This window comes from Nymphaea colorata, chromosome 12 (assembly GCF_008831285.2).
Source record: "Nymphaea colorata isolate Beijing-Zhang1983 chromosome 12, ASM883128v2, whole genome shotgun sequence".
In the NCBI taxonomy this organism is placed as follows: domain Eukaryota; kingdom Viridiplantae; phylum Streptophyta; class Magnoliopsida; order Nymphaeales; family Nymphaeaceae; genus Nymphaea; species Nymphaea colorata.
The window spans coordinates 22,592,354-22,614,395 of NC_045149.1; the positions used below are offsets into that span (position 1 = coordinate 22,592,354).

Below are 22,042 nucleotides of genomic sequence, written 5' to 3' on the forward strand. Positions count from 1 at the left end.
TTCTTAGAAAAAAATGTTTCTTTTTGTCTAATTTGATTTGAGAATGCTTATTTGAAGAGGCACTATTAAATTTCATTGGCATTGTTGATCAGCAAAAGAAGTATGCCCAATAAAAGGTTCCTACCCTTCGGTTTGCTTTTGGTACATTTGGCTTAGGCTCCCCTCATTACTACAAACCTCCATCTCATCTGTTATGCCAACCCCACCAAGAGTCAACCAAAAGGGAAAAGTTATAAAAGTTTGCTCCCTCCATAAACACAAGCCGCAACCAGAGCCACCGAGGCATATGTCCCTCTCTCTCTCTCTTAAACCAAACCTCTTAAATTCATGTTAAAACAAGTATGAAATAAAATGTGAAAGTTTTAATGTGTTTATGAACACTAATTAATATAAATCATGTTTTAGTTCAAGTCTTTTTTTGTAAAAATAATTTTATCTTTATACTATCAAAATATTTTGATGTTATAAGATTCGTTTATTTTATTACTATTAAAAAGACATTATTTAAGTAAGAAAACAACTAGCTTAATATATGCTTCTCATCAAAGCACTCTTAAAATCATATTTGTAAGATTAGATCGTAAAAATAATAACAATAATAATAATTAATTTTAATAGGTTTGGTTGTTACCTCTTAACCGGTCTCGTTTTCACCAACTTTCCTTGTATATACAAGTGTCTCCTTTCGACCAACTTTCCTCGTGTATATTAGCCAACAAGTGGAATGGATAATCAAGCCCTGAAAAGCCTTGGGCTATTAGAATTCATTATCTAAAATTGTTATACTTTTTTTCCAGAAAGCATGACAAAATGTTCTTTTTGACTAAATGCCCTTCTATTGAACGCCATTTGGAAGCAATTTGAAAGAATGGTAGGCCTCTTTGCCTTTGAAACATGTGGCTCCATTACTCAATTCAAGTAATGAGCCTCTAATATTTAAAACTTATTATATATTAGTGGTACTACTATTATAATCTCATTAATTATTTTTCCTTTTAACATCCAGTAATTAGTGGAGTTGCAGATTGAATTACAGACAGCATCTTTCAAATGAAAAGGAAAACTTTTACAGATTCTAAACGAGAAAACGTCCCACAAGAACAACACATTCTCATCTCCAATCTTCAAGCTATGAACTGAATCTAATCGAACAAGAAGATCAACTGAACGGAACACTGTTCTACACACTGATGTAGTTGCTAGAGATCAGCAAGAAGATGAAAGGAAATGATCAGAACACATGGACGATAAGAGATCAACAAGATCACTGATGGCGTATGTGCCACAGGAGCATGACACAATCTGTCTTTCTGAAGAATGCGTGTGAGCTTGTTAGTGGAATTGCAGATTGGAGTCATAGACGGCTCCACACTGCCAATCACCAGGAATCACTTGCCCAAGTGGTATAATTGGCTTTTGGCCATCTTCTCCACTTACTTGAAGTCTCAGGTTGAGTGGGCCTCTGGGAGGGTTAGCCATGTCCCACACCCCACCGTACGCTCTCCTCATTTCCTTCCATTCATGGCAATCCTCCTGAACATTTAAGAGAAAAGGTTAGCACTTGGCAGTGATATATATAGCTTTCTCTCTATCAATTTTTCTCTCTCTTACACGCATAGCCTGATCTGATGTTCAACTTTTGTTAAGTAAAACAGTAGTTCTCGTTTAAAGTGAACAGTGGAGACGAAGAAGCTTTCTATTCTGTGAAAATGGTGACTCAAACTGAAAGAAAAGAAGTATCAGTTACATTTAATTTCCAAAAACTATGTTGTGGTGTTTAATTGTGAGTCGTTCAATTATATTGCCTCAATCATAAAGGCCATTCATAGTGCTAATGTCTTGCAGTACTTATATTTTCTGTCTTTGTATAGTATAAACCACTGTCGACAGTGACATCGTGGGATTTGCGAAAATCTTACGATATTTACGATAAAACCACATAAAACCAAAAAAAAAAAAGGAAACTCGCGAGATTTTGAAAATCTTCAAAAAAATAAGAAATGACTAATTTATCGTGATTTTCACAATTTTAGTTGTTTATGATTTTTGTTTGTTAATTTTTAAAAATTGTTGAGATTTTCCCAAGATTTACCCGAGAAGAGCTACTTCACAAAAAAACGTCACTGAGATTTTCCCGGGAACGATACTTGTGACAATCCAGTTCAAGTTACAGGGGAACCTCTCCCTATCCAATGGATCAGCTCTTAGAAGTTCCTTGGGGATTATAAACTGTAAGCACCGTGAAACATGAGCGCCACGTTCATTAACATCATTTATTATGGTTGTCACATCACAAAATGGTTTGTGTCCCTCAATCTTGAAGCCCCTTTCCTGATATTAACTTTGTTAATAGTTTCAATTATTAAGTTCTTGAAAAGATACCAGGTTGTGAAACATATAGACCTACTTATAAGCTCAGTCGTGCATCTAAGCTTCAAAGGGTTCAAATCCAGCACAAATTTTTAGAATTTATCAAGGTGCATCTTGGTAGTTTATATTTGAAAACAGAAGCAGGTGGCATATCTGTACTTATAATATTCAGTCATAGGTTGACTTCTGTTGAGAAATTTGAGCAAACTTATTTGATCATGATGAACTGGCTAATGTTGGAAGACAAACAAGGGAGTGCTTTCACCTGCCATATCTGGACTGCTACTATGTCCTTCATCCCGCCTTGGTAGATTGGTGTAAGAGCTATGTAGTATGGATAGTTGCTGTGCTCAGTCACCTTAAACATCAGATTGTGTCCTGGATACTGACAGGAAACCCTGTTCATCAATCAATTCCACCAAAATATTATACACCTGAACTTGTTCCATTAGAAACCACTCATCAAGCTGCTTCTACTGAAGGCATGCAGTAAGTAGCTCAAGTTTTTAAATAGAATTTACCACCTTTTAAATTCTATGTCAACTACACCATAAGCCATGAGCTCTTCAGCCATGTTTGGAAGTGCCAAGTTGGAGAAGCTTCTGCCACTGAGGATGAAGTCAGTGTGGTCGCCATGACCATGGTCTGTAGCAACAACTGTCACCCCGTTCTCATTACACAGGCCTGGATATGTACATCGGACCTGCATGTTCACTACCTATGATCAGTAACCTGTCTTGGCAAGTCTTCTGCTTTAAAAACGGTACTGTTTAGCTAATGCAGATTATGAACAAGATGATAAAAAACCAGAAGAAACTGGTTTTCCTCGAGTTGGTATCACAGTTTTCATTCGTCTCTGAAATCAGCTGATTAGGACATTTTTCAGAGAGAATTGCATGTGACGCTGAAGTAGTTCTCTTACCAAGAGCGCAGGCAGCATAGAATTTTGAAGAGCAAGAGAGTAGGAGGAGAACAAGATTATTAAAAACCAGAAAAAACTGGTTTTTCCTCGAATTAGTATTTCATTCGCCTATGAAATCAGATTAGGAGATTTTTCAGAGAAAATTGCGTGTGAAAGCTGAAGTAGTTCTCATAGCAAAAGCTGCAAGCGACAGCATTTTGAAGAGCAAGAGTGCAGGAGAACCTGGTAGCATGCACCACAACCAGCACCATGCCTGAATAGATCAGAAACAGCTGCAACATTGCCACCATTGAGAGTGCTGCCAAATTCTCCAAAACCACAAGTTCCACCTGCTTTCATCATCAATATTAGGACTAGTTCCATATAATCCTAGCTTGACTGTGTGTGATGTGTGAAAGGGTTGATAGAGAGGCATACTTGCAGTTCCTAGGCTGTATGGGTTTCCATAAAAGGTGGCCCTAGAACACACAAAGGCATTCTGGGAGGTAGACAGGGTCGGAAAAAGCAAGACAAAGTACACGAGACATGAGAAGCTCATCAAAGAAGAAGCCATGGAGAGAGAGAGAGAGAGAGAGAGAAGGATGCACAAACTGTGAGATGCGGAGCGCTTTAAATAACTTTATCTCGATTAAGTTTGAATTCGAAGTAGCAGAATGGTGGTCGAGGGAAAAAGGGAAGGTGGGGAGGAAGGAGAGTGACCACCCACTATGGACTCCACTACCATAAGTGGAACACCCTTATTGGCCAAGAAAAAAATGAACAGAACAATAAAGAATGACCCTCCCCTAACTCTCCACATATCAAGTGTCAATAAGTTACTTATTTTTCCTAATTATTGTCATTACCACCATTTATGATCATTATGTCGATGATAATTACTTAGTTGGTAGTGATCACGAACGATCCAGTCATGTGCCAACCATTCTCCACTGCGAGTGATGGGGCTGACATGGAAGATTGTTCTTCATCTCTTCGAGATAAGGATTTGGCAGACCTACATTTTCTCCGCACCATCTTTCATGTGTTTAAGAAAACAGCTAACTCATCTCACCATGAGCAGGTTTTAATGACCTTAGAAAAGGTTAAAGATTGCCATGGTTGCATTTTTTTATCTCTTGCTATAAGGTAGAAAACTAAGTTGATTCTCTAGCAGGCAGAATAGGACACTTGAAATGCTTCTTCCAGAGAAACTTAGTTTCCCTTGTCAGGTAAATTCAAAAGAACAAAAAGAGGAACAAGGAACGGCTCGATCCTCGTTAGCCGTAGGGCCCAGTACTCATAAGTCATAAACCAGCCTGAGCCATTAACATGTAACAATTTGAAAGCGAGGTATCAAGTTCAGTTCTCTAACATTCCAAGTGCATGCAAGTTGGCATTCTTTAATCTGCAGATTTGTTCCTTCAGTAATATGACTATCATTTCGGTGACAACAGTAATGAAATTTTGCACACATTGTTATAATCTTTGGCATTTTATATTCCAGGTGAGCAGGGGATATCCACAATGCAGTCGAAGCTCCCACCAAACCTCGTTTCCTTAAAGTGTTTCTCCACGTTTCATATTCGTGCTTTATATCTCGTAAAGCAATTGAGGATTTGGTGAAAAATCAATACTGTGGTCGGCGAGCTCTGTGCTTCACTTGATAATTACGAAGAGAACAAAATGCATTCATTTAATATACAATTGCATCACAATTAGAATAAGCAATATTGATTAGGAGCAAATGCACCACGACCACTCTACGGAATTCCATCATTTCCTCTGCCTTTATCTTTATGTTCATTTTTTTCCAAATTTTCACCAAACCCATCATGTTCCTAAGTATATCCTCTTCTTTTTCGCCAAACCTTAGCCATACACACCACTTGCAGGTGGCAAGCTTACAAAAGCAAAAGTAATGCATCTGTATGAAACAAGAATGTGCAGGGCACGCGTGCACCAACAAGCGTTCTATAGCGTCTAATGTCAACAATCAGATGTTCACGTCTTCTAGGTGTTTGGAAGCACTACCTTGTGCCGACGCCAACTTGAAGAAGGTTTACTGAGGTAAGGTTACTAGATCAAGTCACCATGTGACTGAGCCTACTTATAGGGGTTGGACCACTTTTTCGAGGGATTAGGTGGCTGTCCGGCTAAGTGGCACCACTGGGTCAGACCGCTTTGGACGGACCACATGCTAGCAGAAACGTACCAGGCTGGACCTCCATGAACCCTGCTGGATATGGGTTTAGTAAGGATGCACCTCCACTTGTAGATAGTTTTTCTTTCTCCTTTCCAGCTGATTCCTGCTGTCCATAGATCTGATCTTTTTATGGGTAGGAAAAAGTGTCCATTTGAAGATAATTAGCGCTCTGCTGGTTGCAGGGTGGGCCTAGGCCAAAATACTATTTCCTCAACTGTGCAAGAAGTGAGCTCAGTAGGACTCGGGCCGTTAGTATGATACTCTAATTTTCAAACACGACATGTGATCTTCGAGAGGCACACCTGCTAAGATATGTGATCTTCGAGAGACAGACCTGCTAAGATTGTGCAGAGCAAGGGAGAACAGTGTGTTCTCCCTTTTAGGTGTCACTTTTTGTGGAAGCCGAAGATATAAGAAGAAAAGCTAAGATCTATAAAGTAGATTCATGAGTCTAATCTTGTTCCTAAAAGGGTTCATTTCAAAGAATAGAAAAGAAGGTGAATATTTATGTTTGTAAAAAGGTTCGTGTCTGGATTCCCCCACTCGAACTTGTCTAGGAAAATGTTTATTCATACGGCACTTGGCTCAACCAGTCCAGGTATAACGTAGTCTTTAATACCATGGAATGAAACCCAAAACAAAAATGATCAGCGCTAGAATTTACAACAGAAGAAAGCTCAAACGATGGCATTAAATCTTTGTAAGTATTCCGTTTCCAAGTTTCGTGTTGGATGGATTCTTTTCATTCGCGAGCCAATACAATGTGCATCTGCCAATGTGGACCAACATGGAAGAATGTCAAGCATCTGAATATTTAAATTTTAATTCTTAATGATAATTTATTGCATCGATTCAGATTGAACGCGTTTAGGGATAGAGAAGCCGTTGTCGTGAATGCATAGTCAAAACACAACATGAGAACTTGCAGATTCATCAAATGTAGGCCTTTGACATTTCTTAACATTTGAAGAATGGAAAGATTTCTATCATAACATGGCACCATTTAATGGTTAAAGTGATTACAGTTAATTAAGAGAATTCAACTTCTTCATATAAGCTGCGCTTTTCTTAGATCAGCAACAACACTGCGATCCTCACTCCCTCTTTCATTGTAGAGTACCTATACCAAATTGAATAAGAGTTTTCCATTCAGCTGGTGTTTCTCTACAAGAAATAAAGTCATCAGCTCATACCTTGTCTATGATTCCATATTCAACTGCCTCGCTTGGGCTGAAATACTTTGGGCGCCTTATATCCTCCTCGATCTGCTCTCGAGATTTGCCTATATGTCTTGCATAAAGAGTGACCTTGCAACAAAAGTTCGATTTTTTTTATTGAGTATGTCTAGAGCCTCCTATATAAAAAGTAAAACTAGCCCGAGCGGTTAAAAGTTGAACCTTAGTATAAGCTCACAACTTAGAGTGGTTTCACTAGATTACCACTTTGACCACAAAAGTAGCTAATTTTTTGGAGTTCTTCCTCCACAATTTATACAATTTTCCCCCATTTAGGAAAATAGATCAAATACCCAAAAAATCCACTAGAGTGATTCTAAAATTAGATAGAAGAGGACAGACATAAAGAAGTGGTTAGGGAAAACTAACATGAGAAAAGGGAATTATACATCTTCCACTATTATATGTCCATTAAAAAATAAAGAATTCTTACCAATTCATCCTTCACATTTTTTATTTCTTTCCTGGCAAGATCAATATCAGTAGCTTGACCTTGAAACCTTGCAATAGGCTGACAGAGATGAACCAGTATAAGTTCATGTTTCACAATCAACAGCAAGTTGCATACCAGGCATTTACATCAATGGAACTAGAGAGCTCACAAGAGAATAGACCATAACCAGATGTACCTGCTTTATCATTATCGTAGATGATGGTAAGGCAGCACGATTTCCTTTTGCACCAGCTGCCAAAAGTAATGCTGCCTCTCCCCAAGCATTGCCAACACATAGGGTAAAAATGGGTGTTTTGATATAGCTGCAAGATCAGAAAGACACTCAAATCTCACACATCGCCTGACAGATAATGCTACCTAATCTACAAGTTAAATGGTATAACGTGAATTACATGCATGAAAAACAAAATGAGTTGTCAAAAGCAACCACCATTAACCAGCCAGCAGTGGGAAATAACAGAAAATTATGGCAACACTTCATCAGAAAACTGATAATTTAGAATCTTTTACATGTCTGCAAAGATTATCTACTAGCAGCAATACTCAGAAAAGTTGGATACACGAGTCCAAATTCGTTTGATAACATACTAAAACTATAACGATCTCACAGCTAGTTATACATAGGAGATATCCATTATTTACAGACATAGAAACACTTAGGTGACAAAATACATTGATACAAGAAGCATAGACGGCAACCATGATTAGAATTTAGAAGCACAATATGCATCACCAGATCCATGCACTTCAAGATAAGCAGCTCATCTCCTTCAAAGTCGCCATCTTCCTTTTGCATTGAAATTATAGAAACAGAAATGCCTCCACATGCACCCAGATTTACCACAATTTGCAATACTAGTGATTCCATGATAAGTTGGCACTATGACAAGTAGTGTGGTGTGTCTCAATATCAAAATCTTTGCATGAAATGCTCTGGATGGGAAAAATATTTAACAGAAGGCAAGTATCTAAAGATGTAATATTGTCTTTATCTGGTCATGGCATTGTCTTTAGAACGAAGAGACTGCATGCTCCTCCCCTTAAAAACATAAAATACCCTTTTTATCTTATGTTCCCCTGTTTTCTTTCCATATCCGAACAAGTCCTGAATGATACAATGTCACAAAGGAAACAATTGAGACGTTAAAACATAGATAGAAACAAGATAAATGGAATGATCAAGCCATCCACTTCAGACCTTGCCAACAAACAAGGAATCATGCCTCCCCTTCTCTTCATGCATGTGGGCTGCCTGCCCTGTCCAGATAGACAAGCAGGAAGGGGAGAAAGAGGAGGAGATAAAGGAGGACAAATAAGGAAAAAGGGTCATGCTTTGTGGGTGGAGGAGATTAAGCCTAGATTTGAAGGTTTATGCCCTGAAGCAGCTATGCAAGCCTTGTGCTTCATGTCTTTACCAAGAGAAAAGCAGGCACCCATGCATGAACTTAAGATCATTCCCATCTCCCACCTATTTATGAATACCGAATGGGCCATGCCCGGGCACAGAAATCAGCTTAACGGGCCAAGATTTGTTGGGCTGAGCGCGGCCTGACAAGTTAACATGCTAGGCCCATGCATTGCCGTCGGCCCAATCAGGCCCAGCAAGCTTTTTTTTTTTTTTCCCGTTCAATGTGTACCAGTTGCCTCTTTTGTAATAGACTAACTAAAAAAACATGAAGGTGAGAGTTTTTCCTTTTTACACACTTTTCAAAAGTTTCAATGTAACACTTTAAAGCTGAGCAAGTTGTTCAATGTTAAGGTTTTCACAGAAAACATTTCATCATGTATGGAACAGCATTGAAAAAGGCCACCATGGGAAACTATTATAGAAAGGGTTCTTGACCTGGTTCTTAGAGCATGCAAAAATATTTAGTAAACAAATTATCGGGCCTGGTACCAGACACCAAGTTCAAACCCATACCCAATAAACCTCTGCCCGGCCCGATTAGTAATGGGTCAGGTAACGGGCCCAACGATTATCCAATCAGGCATGCCAGGCCAGGCATTCTTAGCCCATTTTTATATACTTTTATCCAATCTCACTAGGAGTCGCCTCAAAAAGGCATTGTGCCTGTGTTGTGTCGACACAAGCAGACACAAGAGCAAACATAGGCATGGATTTGGACTCATGACGGACGTGGCCAACGCCATGTTGGGTGGGGTCCACATATCCAGGCCCTCAAATGTCCAAATCTAGACCAAATTGAAGTTACTGAGTTAATTTTTGTACTCTTTTAGGGTAAAATTGTTCAATGTATATTGAATAACTAAAAGAAAGAGGATCGCCTCAAGGGGCATAGAGTAACTGGTCGAGTTAGGGGCCTATAAGAAGGCAGGTCTCTAGTTCGATTCCCATGAGCGTTATGCTCCTGCGTTTTAAACTGGTGGAGAGCAACATCCAAGTTGAAGGGTGCACCGCTTCCATCGCTGACGCCAATGCAGCTCAAGACCCCAGAGGCAAAGGGAGTGGGAGGTTTTCAGCCTCATTCTAGGTGGTAAGAATGAACCTCTTGCTCACCCAAAAAAGAAAGATGATCAACTTCAAAATTCAAACCCTCTGTCTTCCAATCTCCAATCATCTCTTCATCAGTTCATCCATGCTCAGCAGTGACCAACAGTGATTCACTGGCAAGAAGACTCACTAATGGTCTCTCTCTCTTTTTTACCAACCAAACATTTCATTTATGTTACTTTGGAAATTGGAACATGAATGATTTCACTTTTTTGCATATGCAGAGTTTTCCCAGGTCACATTTGATCTAGTTTTCACATGTTTGTGTTTTTATTTTAGATGCCTACAATTATAAACAGATCAGTAGAAGTGAAGAAAATTACGGTTCTAATAAAAAAAATCTTCTAGCCTACTCAAATAGAACTTACTAATGTAAATAGCTACATGCACGAGTAACATATAAAATGCCAAACTTGTAGTAATCATATCATTTTTATATGCAACTACAGTTTATGTAAAAAACAATATATACTGGCTGGTGGCAAGCCTGTTCCTGTGCATACTGCACCTTGACCAACATAAAAGAAATGAATATATAAAACCACTTTATCTGAGCCATCACTCTAACTGCAGATACTCTGATAATAATATCAGTTCCTGTGTGCATTTCTATGGTTGCATGCTACCTTTGAAATCTTCACATGAACAAGTAGATGCATACAAAGGGTCAACAGGCATAGCTTGCCACATACATGAACATAGAAAACTAGCAAGTCAAAAACTACTCTTAAATCTTTTAAGTCTAAAATGATATGAAGCAGAAACACATGAAAATGAAGCCTTAACTGATATGACCAGAAGCACATCAGCACATCAAAACAAGAACAATGAAACATAAGGGTAAGCATCACCTCATAACATCATAGATTGCAAATGCCTCTGTTTCATAGCCCATCTTTTCTCCTCCCTGAAATATTTAGCCAGAAAGGGGGGAAATGCACCATTAAAATCAATCTCCGCCATATGAAGATCAGAATACAATTCTTGAGGCAACTACGAGGCATAAATAATTTACAACTTAATCAACTCATAATTGAATGAAATGGTTTCTCAGCTAAAATGTGAAGCTACACAAAGCAACAACCATACGAGTACAAGGTTCCTGCTGCCTTTCTAATAAAAGCACCATCGGCACCCAAGCAAAAGCTCTGTTGTACATAACATTGTTCCTCAGAAGTGTACAGAAGATGGCAAATGAAAAACATGGAGAAGCTCAACATCTAGCCTTGGATACAAAGTATTAGGACAAAGGTATTATCTTAGTGGTAAGACATATGGATGGGAAGACAAAGCTAAGAAAGAACTGCTTTATTGCAACATCACATCATAAAGCCTTTTTGGTATATTGATTCACTCAAATCATTTCAACAGCTAGGAAGGTCAAGAAATTGAAATGCATAAAACACCTTTTCTCCACCTAAGAATTTGTGAGTGTAGATTTTCAAAGTCAACACTTTGTGCTATGTGTTGGCTCCCAAAAAATTATAGAAACACTACAACATGGAATTCTAGGTGCACAAGGACACATAAGAAGAACTGCCCAGTGTTGCAAAGCAAAAAAGGCTTGACTATATTTCCAGAGAGAGAGACTGAGAATGGAATTTTGTTAAGAGGCATATGAAACCTCATCATAAATCGAAGATGACGACAATGAAGAACCATTTGTTCAAGAACACCATATATATGTGTGTGTGTGTGTGTGTGTGTGTCAACAAGCTAACCAGTTTATGATAACTAATTTAGTAGAGAACATGTTTTAATTTAAGTTATTATCATGAACAGTATTAGTTTTTCTATTACAAAATTTTCGTTAGCAGCCATAATTTTTTTAAGATGAAAGTAACACAACTAAAACCCAAAAGGTTTAATGTATGTTTTCTCTTAAACAACTCTGTAAGGTTAGATCACACAAAAACATATAAAAATCTATTTCGGTACTCTTGTTTATGTCCGTGGCCTAAAACGGTCCGAGCCGTACAAGTTCTGCAAGATTAACTATCAGGCACAAGAAAGATGAATCGGCTAATGTGTGGTACTACCAAAAAGCAAGCTAAAGAACTGCACAAAACAGAATGAACACGGAAAGTTGATTCTTGACAAAATTCAGCGTTCCCACTACCTTTGTTGTGCCAGTGGAGTTTATATACAGATATATTGGTTTCTCGGCATCTTCATACTGAAGGTATAAAAACTCAGCAAGCATCAACTCTGTCACAGAAGGAACAAGTGACATGCCCAAGTACACAATCCGATTTTTGTACAAATAGGAGGCCAGATCAGGTGGTGGTTGCTCCCAAGCACTTCCTCTCTGGAAAGGAATAACCTATTGAAAGAAAAAAGCATAAGGGATAAGTAAACTAAGAGGTTGGTAGCTTCAGACCAGTTGGACAAACAAAGGGCATGAATTATCACCAACCAAAACACATCACTCCTAACGATTCATAGTATAAACAAAAATTGTCCACAGGATATCGGTTGGTCTATGAATAACTAGAGAACCAAGAAAATGAACAAAATGAGACAACCCCCAACTTGCCAAGTAAGAAAGCCAATCACATGTTAACAATACTGACCAGAAAGCTAGAAATTCTGGAAGGAAACGATATGTGAGATTATGCAGTGTTTCTATTCAGGCAAACTTTTCTACGCATAGAATATCCTTTATGCATGCAATTGCCACTTGACGAGATTAATTTTCAAGCAACTACATCAGATAAGAATGAACAACCCAACCACACAAACAGTTGGGATATCCACACATTCTTAAACCTATGTAGTTTCAAATAAAATAGTCTTTCTCTCAACAAGATGGATCATGAGCTCAACTCAAAAGGTTGAAACTGTTCTGTCTTCATGTTAGAACTTCAAATATAAATTGCTTAGTGAAATAAAACTTAAGCATAAAAAGAAAGTATATTCAATTCTTGGGGGAGGGGTTGGTGGGGGAGAGAGAGAGAGAGAGAATCGCTTCGGTAGCTGCTAAATCTCCTAATTACTGGAAAGCCAAAGGCCTTCCATACCTTTCAGACACCCTATGGTGAAATGTGAACTACAACAGAAAAGTCATTGCTAGACAAGATACTTGTGCTTCAGGCATACTTTGTCTATCCCCTCATAACTTCTGCAAAAAATTGCACCATCGAGATATGATAGCCAGCCAAGTAAACTGAACTGAACAAACGGATTATTCCATAAAAGCACAATCTGTGCTGAGGACCTATTGTTTCTTCCCCATTATCAATCAGCAGACCAGTATCTATCAGCAAGCTCTATTCAGGTTGATTCCAGACCTTCTTGTGAAGAAGGTGATTCTAGCAACTGTTGATAGGCAAAGATATGCTGAAAGTCTGCTCGACAGGAGATGCTTGCTGTGTATGGAGATGTAAAAGCAATTACCACAAATCCTTTTTCCTATATCTTCCATCAGGCGACCATCATGAACTAGGGACAACAATTTCATAAAAGTCCTCTGTTCCAAGACGTTCTTATTTGACTTCAAAGTTGAACCTTAGAAAACCAATTTGGTTCGTCTAACTAACAAATGATAACAAGAGTTGTATAAAATTTCAAGAGGTAGGAAGCCATTATTGAGATACGCCTCCCTTTTCGGTAAGAAGAACAAAGAATACCAGCGATTACAGGAAAGAAACGAGTTTTCCAACTCGACAAAAAATACGAATCAAAGCCTATTAAGCAGCCGGTCAACTAAAATTCCGCTGGAGAAACTCGATCCAAAACTATCTGCAGTATTAATGTTCAAATCCAGCTGACACAATTAAGCATAAGATATCAATGAATTAGATTCCTCTTTGCATCTCATTCTGCTGGAATTATGTATATTTCGCTAGCTAGTCTGCGTCAAATAAAATAGGAGAAGTTGATAAATGAAGTAAAAGATCTCGACTATTTTGATTTCTATGCTCTAATGTAAAGCAGCGGAGCTACTTACGACGGAGCTAAATAAAATTACGGCTTGAATTACTTCTAACATCAGCATAGCTGCTGTACTTCTACATCATAAATGCACCCTAACGAAATCGAATCCATCTATAGTAGTGAATAAAACAGCCAGGACAAGAAAAGAGCTAAGAGAACCATAAAACACTAAAAATGCAAATTTCGGTCGAAAACTAATCACAACTGAAAAGGCGATACTGATCACAGACTTCCGCATTTCGAGCTACCTTTGGAGACAAATAAACAAGAACAAATGATTTAAAGAAGACAAGCCCATCTAAGGTTGCAATGCGCACCACCCTTAAACAAATTGTATATTTTATCAACCACCATCTTCGCGAAACAGCATGAAAAAGGGGGAAAGTTAGACGTGAAGCTTCCTCCTCACCATAGTGATAACTCCTCTTCTACCGCGTGAAGGAACGAAGGACGGATTTAGCGATTGTGGTCGAATCTTGTAGCCCGAAAACTCGCTCATAACGCTTCCGTTTGGGGGAGAAGCAACGAAACTGGTGGAGAAAGAGGATGGTTTGGGAGAAGCGGAAGCTAGGGCCTTAGCGCTCATCCTTGGCCTGCATATTCCTCGGTGGGAGAAGAAACGGGGCTCACCAGACAAGCAGGAGGACACGGAGACCTCCATGGTGGAGAGAGAAAAAGAGGTTCCTCTCGGTTCGCTATGGAGTTGGCAGCTATATCTGATGCAGCGGCCCAGGGGGTTCTGGAGTTCCTCTGATGAATTTATCCCTTGCAAGAGACGGGCTAGCCGAGCGAGTGCGTGACAGGGATCTGGGCGAGTGAGTGCGTGAGCTTAGCACGGCTAATTACCCCACGGCTGAGCTGACTAGAACCAGGGATGGGTTTAGACAAATTTCTCTCTCTTCCTCTCCGTCTCTTTTTGTCTGTCTGTTTCGTTTCTGCTGTTTGATTATGTACTTAGGAGATTTCTTATCCCTAAATTTTGCTATATATTTCTATTTTATTGGCTCTCTTTCTTTTTCTCTCTCTCACAAGCGCCAAATGGGATGGATGGACTTTAACAAATCTCTCTGTGACTTGTGCCACTAGTGCTAAATAGATGTGAGTAATTGGTCGGGTAAATGGCATGTATTAGGTGTGTCACTTGTTTGATTCTTATGAACTGAAAATTAAGCCGATAGGTTAAGACTACTTTGACTCACTTGGCCGTTTGTTCTTTGGTAGACGGTATGGGACAGAATCTCCTTCTAATTGTTTTGGAACAGTTGAGAGATTCTCTGGAAAAGAGATTCTCTAGAAAAGAAAAAAAACACGGAGTTCTGCTTTTGGTGGCAGGTTGGTCCCTCTGCAAAATTGGGATAAAGTTGAGCCAAAAGATCAATAGTGATTGAATTGATGACGAAGAAGAGGATTTTTAGTTCAATTCTCCACCAGATTGATCAAATTCTATTGAGTATGACTCATAGTGATCATTTATCATTTTTTCATGCTTTTTCCGGAGGTCTGGAAAAAGCAGCAATCAATAGAATTTCCCTAATCTTTCCTTCTCAAAAACGAAAGAAAGAACGTGAAATTCTTTTTCCGCTGGGACAAGAGGTTGGATTTAACCATAAAAATACACATCTCCATTGTCCAGCTAACGGACAATGTCACATCATATTTCCCTCATTGTATTTGTGCATTAAAATTTGTGTTTCTCCTTGGAAATACAAGGATTTTCTTTCTCATTTTTCTACTACTGCCTGATTTTTTTTGTTTCTTAGTTCCTGAGCCCTCTTTACAACCAACAAACTTATATGTGTGTGTGTAAGGACTTTCGGTGGGCTTGGCCTGAGCCCAATGTACAACCAGCTATACCTATCAACAAACTTATATATGTCTGTGTATGTGTGCGTGCCGCTAGACTTTAGATGGACTTGACCTGAGCCCACCATAGGACCAACTATAACTACCTACAAGCCGCCAACTGTGCAAACTCGTGAAAGAGAGAGAGAGAGGCATTGGTAGATTCAGAACATAATTTTTTCAGTTTTCTCATATCTAAACTCATTTTTTGCAACGATGGATACATTATCTTGTATAAGTTCAAACACCAAAAGGCACATGAAAGTTTATGAACAAGTTATGTTGATAGGTTTTGATGTAGTTAAATATGTTGGAGGCAACTCACAGCAAGAAGATTAGGCAGCAGCAGGGTCGTGGCAAAAGGCCGACTTCTTCAAGGGCGACCATGGGCGAGAACATTAACGAGCAGCCGATACAAAAAAGGAAAAGTGGAGATGTGGACAAACCAGGGATACATCCATGTCTTCATGACCAACAAGTGATAGGAGACTGCAGCAGGTGAAAAGTGAAGGGCGTTTGTTAATATAAACATGGTATGGTAAACCTACATGAGATATAAAATGGGTTTAGTTACGTATCGAAGATTGAGAAAAGACTTTAAGGACATCTAAATGGGTCATGTTTTAGTTCTTATCCCTTTTGGGAGGGAAATTGAAACAATTAGGAGCACGTTGATATTATGAATTGGAGTGAGTCATGTTCTCTAAGAGCTGGTTCACCACTTGGACCTACACATAGACGCACCTATATTAAGGATAGACGCACCTATATTAAGGTAAAGATAAATAAAAAAGTTTAGCCATGTGTCAAAAATTAAAAGGAATCTTATAAAAAAGTTTAGCCATGTGTCAAAAATTGAAAGAAATCTTAGAGGACATGTAAAGGAGCCCGTTAAATGGTTAATTGTTCTAATCCTAATCTTTTTAGAGAAAGAACATAAATGGTTAGGGAACATGTTGGAATCAATTAAACCAACAACCTGAGCCTCGTGTGAGAGGAGGTTTGGTAGTGATAAATTTCTTTTCCAAAAGTATATAAACAAGAAGAGTGTTGGCAGAGGGATTCACCTATCTATAATAGTTTCATTGAACAGTGATCATGTTTAACTATTTTCTATACTCACCTTCATTGACAGAGCTATAAAGTCAAGCTAAAGAAAGGTATGTACATGCAAAATTTAATTTGAGGAAGAGAACACAAGGGATACCTGTAGTATGGAGGTTGTGTACAATATACATATTAATTTTTTGTCATTTAGGATTTGTATTTCATCTTATATGATCTTTGATATATGTAGGTCCAAGCAGGGGTGGAGCCAAGGGGGGGGCTCTCATGGGCCTTGGCTCTACCTCAAATTTTTAAAAAAAAATTACATGTAAATTTTAAAAGATTTTACTTGTTCTTATAAAAAATTTGAAAAATGATATTTCGGTCTGTGTCAAAATTTATAAACTTTAATTTGACCTCCATCATGAAAAATTTCTGGCTCCACCCTGGGTCCAAAGAGTTCAGTGCACCGGCTCAAGCTAGTGGCCTGCGGATCCCTAGTGGGGGCAGGGGGCGGGGAGTAGCCTTGGGGTTTTATGCTGCTCCGCAACCGGCATCGTCTCTCCATGCAGTTTTCTTGGGCAAAAAGCCAAAAACCATAGCTTATATCATTTCTGTGTATGATAAGCTAAACCAAGCTTCAAGTTCATAAGCATATCTTGAACATTTTCAAATAACTTCATTCATCTTACTAATGAACCCATTATTGTGAGAGTAGCCAATAACTGCTATTAAGGTACCTTTGATGGCCTTGGATCTGAAATCAGATGCAGATCTAAGATATATTGAGAGAGATACCCACTATTTAAACATAAGGTAGATTTCATATACACGTTTTTCAAATCCCTCTCACATTGAAAAAGCATGAGCATATGATCTGGCAAGGAGTTCTAATTTGAGATCCATGGCTTTCAAATCTGTGTGGGCAGATCTCAAATTTCCTTATATATTAGCTAGATTTGAGGCAATTAAATATGCGTTGAAACATTTAACTGCAAGAAATCTCTCTCTTTCTCTCTATATCTCTCAAATTAATGGCTTTGAAACTGTGGTGCAAGTGTGGCCCATAAATTTTTATAATTTATTTCTTTTTATTTATAAATAAGAAAGAATGTAGGTTTGTGGGGGGACTTTATCTTTGAATTTTTCATCAGTTAAATATGAATAACATGTAACGTAAGTATTTGTGCATATTTAGTAAAGTTTGTGATATTTCACAATTCAAAAAATAACAAACTTCAGTATACAAAAATGCACAATAAAAAGGAATATCTAATTAATTGACGATCCTAACTGACTCGTGGGCCTGATAGTAGCGCTATGATACAAGGGGTATGGCAAGGACTGTCACAATGTCACATGCCTCAATCTAATGTGGACGCTATTGAGAACACAAGTTTGGATTTTGTGAGCGCAAGTTCAAACCAATGGCGGACCTACATTGTCGCTGGTGGTGGAGCTTCATTGTAGCCAAGGGCAGAACCAAAAAAATTTTTATGAGGAGAGCCGAATTAAAGTATCTAAATTTTGACATACGTTGAAATGTTATTTTTCAAAATTTTTATATAGGACAAATAAAATTTTTTAAAATTTACATGTAATTTAAGAAAAAAAATGAGGTGGGGCCAGGACTTATGTGGGCTCCCTCTTCGCTCCGCCCCTAATTGTGGGTCTCCCTCTTGGCTCTGCCCCTAGCGGGTGCCAGCACTTATCCAAACCAGCCTACAAAATTTAAGTTTATTTACATTTAGAAATTTCAATAATTTTCATTCTTTACATGTGTGTCCCTCAAAGTTTTAAATTTAAATTTAGAGTACCCTTTAACTAGAAATTTCTAACTCCACTGCTGGCTCGTTCAAACCCAGAAATAGGTCATGTGGTCCAAATACAAATTCGAAGAGGTTATATTGTCTAAAAAACCGCCCTGAGGGGTGGCAATGTATTCGGCAGTAAGGTGGTCCACCTCTTATAAGGACTCGAGTTCGAATCCTGAAATAGTCACTGTCACGTTTCAATGTGCTTTTCTTCTGGATCGTAACTCTGTGAACTTAAGAGACGGGCACAGAAAAGCAGTGGCCTCTTTCAGAAACGATGAAATGAGCTTCTCTTGGTTGTTTAAACTTACCTTAATTTCCGGTCAAACTTCAACCCAAACCCACAAAATAAAAGACAGAAAATCTTCTAGTTTACTTTTAAAATTGGTTTTAAATTACATTGAAAAATGAAATTAAAGTAAAAATGCCTCTTAAAGTTGAGAGAGAGAAAACAAAAGTGGATCAGGCTTTTAGGGCCCTCCCTCCCTTATGGCTTGTTATTTTACCCGATACTGACCCAACTTCGGAGTTCGGAACCAGTTTGGATGGGTCCGGCAAAGAAAATAAGAACCGACAAGTAATCGGATCAACGTGTACATACCACATGGTAACGTAAGTTCGAAACCTGACTCGTTTACATGTAAAGAAATCAGATCTTAAACTCATCGGGTCGGATCGGATATTAATTAAATCAACTCCTAATTTGAACATGACTCTTAACTCAATGAGGTTAGGTCCAATCATGCAGGACCTGAACAAGCCTGCGTCCAACTCAAACCCAACTAACACCAACAGCTGGTTTCCAATACGGATCCAATTAAAAATGCACCAGATTCCCATATATAGGCTCTAAGAGGTGTGGGGTCGAACGGTTTGGCTCGTGAAAGTTTAGTCGTCGGTTTGATTCTTGTAATTGACACTCTAATTAAAGGATGTACCATCTCCCACCGAGGTCCGATTCAAGTAAGTTCCTTGTTGTCTAACTCTTGATCGGCCGCGGCAGAACTAAGACCACCTAGCTTACAAATTTAAATCTGAAGCTTAAAAATCCAATCGGCTGCAACCAAATCCAAATCTAAAACGTGATGAGACTACCGAACCAACGAAAATCATGAGGAATTCATTGGATCCGACTAATAATGAAGTCCACACCCGATCCGAGGTGCATTTGGAATCTCGGAAGCAACTGGTTAGTTATGGATCGAAGATCTCATCGAAGCCGATCCATTTGAATCCTCCTTGTCTTCGAAGACAAAAGTGCCATCCGGTAAAAAGACTGACAGTTATTGCAGCTTTACGAAAAGATGGCCAATTTGAGGGGCCATAAAGAAAAGATGGGGCCTATTTAATTAAAAAAAGCAAGTAAGACAGGGGTACACTCGTCTACACGTGAATTTTGTAAGGATATATTGGTAAATGTTTCTGATTTTTCAACTCTCAAAAACTCCAACGGCCAGCTGAACGGGCAGGTCGTCATCGACCGACATCTCTCAATAATGCTCCGGTGAAATGTCTAAAATACCCTTACAAACACGGAAAGAAATCTTCGCCTTATCCTTTCCCCTTCTTCTTCGACTAAAGAGAGATTTTTGAAAATGCACCTAAAGATTTAGTGATATTGAGTCAGTTGCACACCTAACTTTTTATATTGTTAAAAAGTCCCTTGCTTGATTTACTAAAGGCTGAGGCTAACTTAAGTTTGGTTAATAATATAAAATATCTAAATTACTCTCAATGCAAATAAGAAAAGATTAATCATGTTCATTAGTTTACATTGACTTGTCTAAGTATAATAATTACTTTAATGCATATTTAACTATGCCAAATAAATAATAAATTGGTTCTTGTTCCTGGATGTCAAAATTGATGAGTCCATTTTTTATGCTATTTTTAGAATAACAAAATGTTGAATTTTACTTATTCAATTATACATCTTTAATTAAAAGGAAAACAACCGTGTTGTATTTTAACAATATGGGGAAGTTAATTGTTAGTGATGATTGAAATTTTTTCAAAAAAAATGCTTTTAATAATTTTTTATTTTTTAAATTTTGGTTTTCCCCATTTTCTTACAAGTTAAATGAAAACTTACTTTTTTATTCTTTAATAAAATTTACAATGGTCTCAAAAGCAAAACATATTGATCGTGCACACAAGACAATCACATGTTTAATTTTCATGGATGTTATTTTTTTGGACCGTAAAAAGTAGGATCATGACACTCTAGTTGACAGGTGTATTGTAGTCTATGTAAGTACCAACACAAACCATAACCCTAAATGTCAAGAAATAAAGGAGCTTTTAGGTTTTTTTCGAACAATGGGTTGTTAACTTCCTACTCACCGAATTATAAAACATATCATATGATTGTTAAATAACAATAAAAAATAATAAGAGTGAATTTCTCTTAAAGAAATGAAAATTCACTTTTCCTATGCAACAGTCTTCATATAAATCCTGGATTTACCAAAAATCACAAAAAATGAATATTTTTCTGAATTATTCTCAAAGGCTGGAGCCCCAAATTGAAATCTTCTCTTGTTTTCTTGGCGTCGTTGTAATTTTTAACTTTATTATTTTTATGATTATACAGGGCCATAAATGTATAAAGGTTACGTGTTCAAATCGGCCTGTTCGATCGGAATCTTCAAATTTCCTATTAATTGCAGGATATATGTCTCTGTCTAAATTGATTTTTTTTGTAAAGTATGCAACATTTGTGGACAGCTTAGATACGAAATAAATATTTTTTAAATTTAGATGTGCTATTTCATAAATAATCATTTATTTTGGCTTCTCTCATTTTCTCGCATTAAATGCTTCTTTTAATTTATTTTTGATAGTAACCTTTTCAGTTTCAACAGCACCGCTGCTTTCTGCTGTGATCTTGGTTGGGTTCAGTTTGTGATCATTCAATTCTAATGTGGTTAATTTGGTTCATGAATATTCGTGGCGCTCCTTGGAAACAACCAAATATTTCTTTTATACGTCTGTCAATATTTTAAGAAGGTCTACAATATATGAAAATATGCCAATAAAAAATTAGTCCAGAAAATGAAATATTATTAAACTTTATGAGCTGATAAAATTAAAACTTACAATTGTTAAAAATTTTATAAATTCTGATTTATTCAAATCAATTTTTCTGAAGGACAAAGTGGATTTTTTTTTTTGGAGGAGTGTGGGGCTGATGGCGCGATTATCCTGAAGAGGTTGAAGCACATTTCCTTTTCCCTTTACCCCGAGGTATAAGGTTGTCTCAGAATTTGGTGGAAAACAATATCTAGTTCAGAAGAATAGTACCCACAAGAATTATTTATAGTTCATAAAAATAATACCCACAAAAACCATGCTGACGACTGAACTTTCATTATCTTGTAAGTTTGACCATCCATGCTACACAACTCGCAGTGTATAGTGTATAGTTGTAAGCATTCAAAAAGTATACAAGACAATTTTCTATTTTCATTTGTTATCATTCCCTTTTCCCACTTGATCTTTTGCATTTCAATTCAAGAGCATTAGAGTTAAGAAGGAGAAAGATAACAAAAATAAAGCCAAGATTATTGGTGTGTTTGAAAGCATAAAAGAAGAGAGATATCTCTGGCTTATCTAACGATTGTTGGCAATTATATATGCGTAAGCTTAATAATTTAATATTAACTCTTTATTTAATATATTTATTAATTTATTCCTCTCGTTACTTTTGCCGTTATCACAAAGCTAAT

General features: G+C 37.7%; 2 protein-coding genes across 2 annotated transcripts; both read right to left on the reverse strand.

Annotated features, from left to right (window-relative positions):
- Window positions 1-962: 962 nt before the first annotated feature.
- LOC116265974 (expansin-like B1) lies at window positions 963-3,877 on the reverse strand. The gene is made up of 5 exons (XM_031646994.2): window positions 3,710-3,877; window positions 3,515-3,621; window positions 2,895-3,073; window positions 2,636-2,768; window positions 963-1,533 (listed from the first exon to the last, which is right to left on the reverse strand). Exons 1-5 carry the CDS (start codon window positions 3,843-3,845, stop codon window positions 1,333-1,335), a joined length of 756 nt encoding a protein of 251 aa, XP_031502854.1. The 5' UTR covers window positions 3,846-3,877; the 3' UTR covers window positions 963-1,332.
- A 2,496-nt stretch (window positions 3,878-6,373) lies between these two features.
- LOC116266419 (ATP-dependent Clp protease proteolytic subunit-related protein 4, chloroplastic) lies at window positions 6,374-14,428 on the reverse strand. The gene is made up of 7 exons (XM_031647637.2): window positions 14,021-14,428; window positions 11,795-11,998; window positions 10,527-10,582; window positions 7,339-7,465; window positions 7,143-7,220; window positions 6,668-6,781; window positions 6,374-6,594 (listed from the first exon to the last, which is right to left on the reverse strand). Exons 1-7 carry the CDS (start codon window positions 14,270-14,272, stop codon window positions 6,523-6,525), a joined length of 903 nt encoding a protein of 300 aa, XP_031503497.1. The 5' UTR covers window positions 14,273-14,428; the 3' UTR covers window positions 6,374-6,522.
- Window positions 14,429-22,042: the final 7,614 nt, after the last annotated feature.

Coding starts and splice junctions, on each gene's coding strand:
- LOC116266419 (XM_031647637.2), bottom strand. CDS start 14,272: ATGGAGGTCTCCGTGTCCTCCTGCTTGTCTGGTGAGCCCCGTTTCTTC. Junction 7,466..10,526: donor GCAATCTATGATGTTATGAG/GTGATGCTTACC, acceptor CTGATCTTGCAG/CTATATCAAAACACCCATTT. Junction 6,782..7,142: donor AAAATGTGAAGGATGAATTG/GTAAGAATTCTT, acceptor TTTTGTTGCAAG/GTCACTCTTTATGCAAGACA.
- LOC116265974 (XM_031646994.2), bottom strand. CDS start 3,845: ATGGCTTCTTCTTTGATGAGCTTCTCATGTCTCGTGTACTTTGTCTTG. Junction 3,074..3,514: donor GTTGTGGTGCATGCTACCAG/GTTCTCCTGCAC, acceptor GTGAACATGCAG/GTCCGATGTACATATCCAGG. Junction 2,769..2,894: donor GTTGACATAGAATTTAAAAG/GTGGTAAATTCT, acceptor ATTGATGAACAG/GGTTTCCTGTCAGTATCCAG.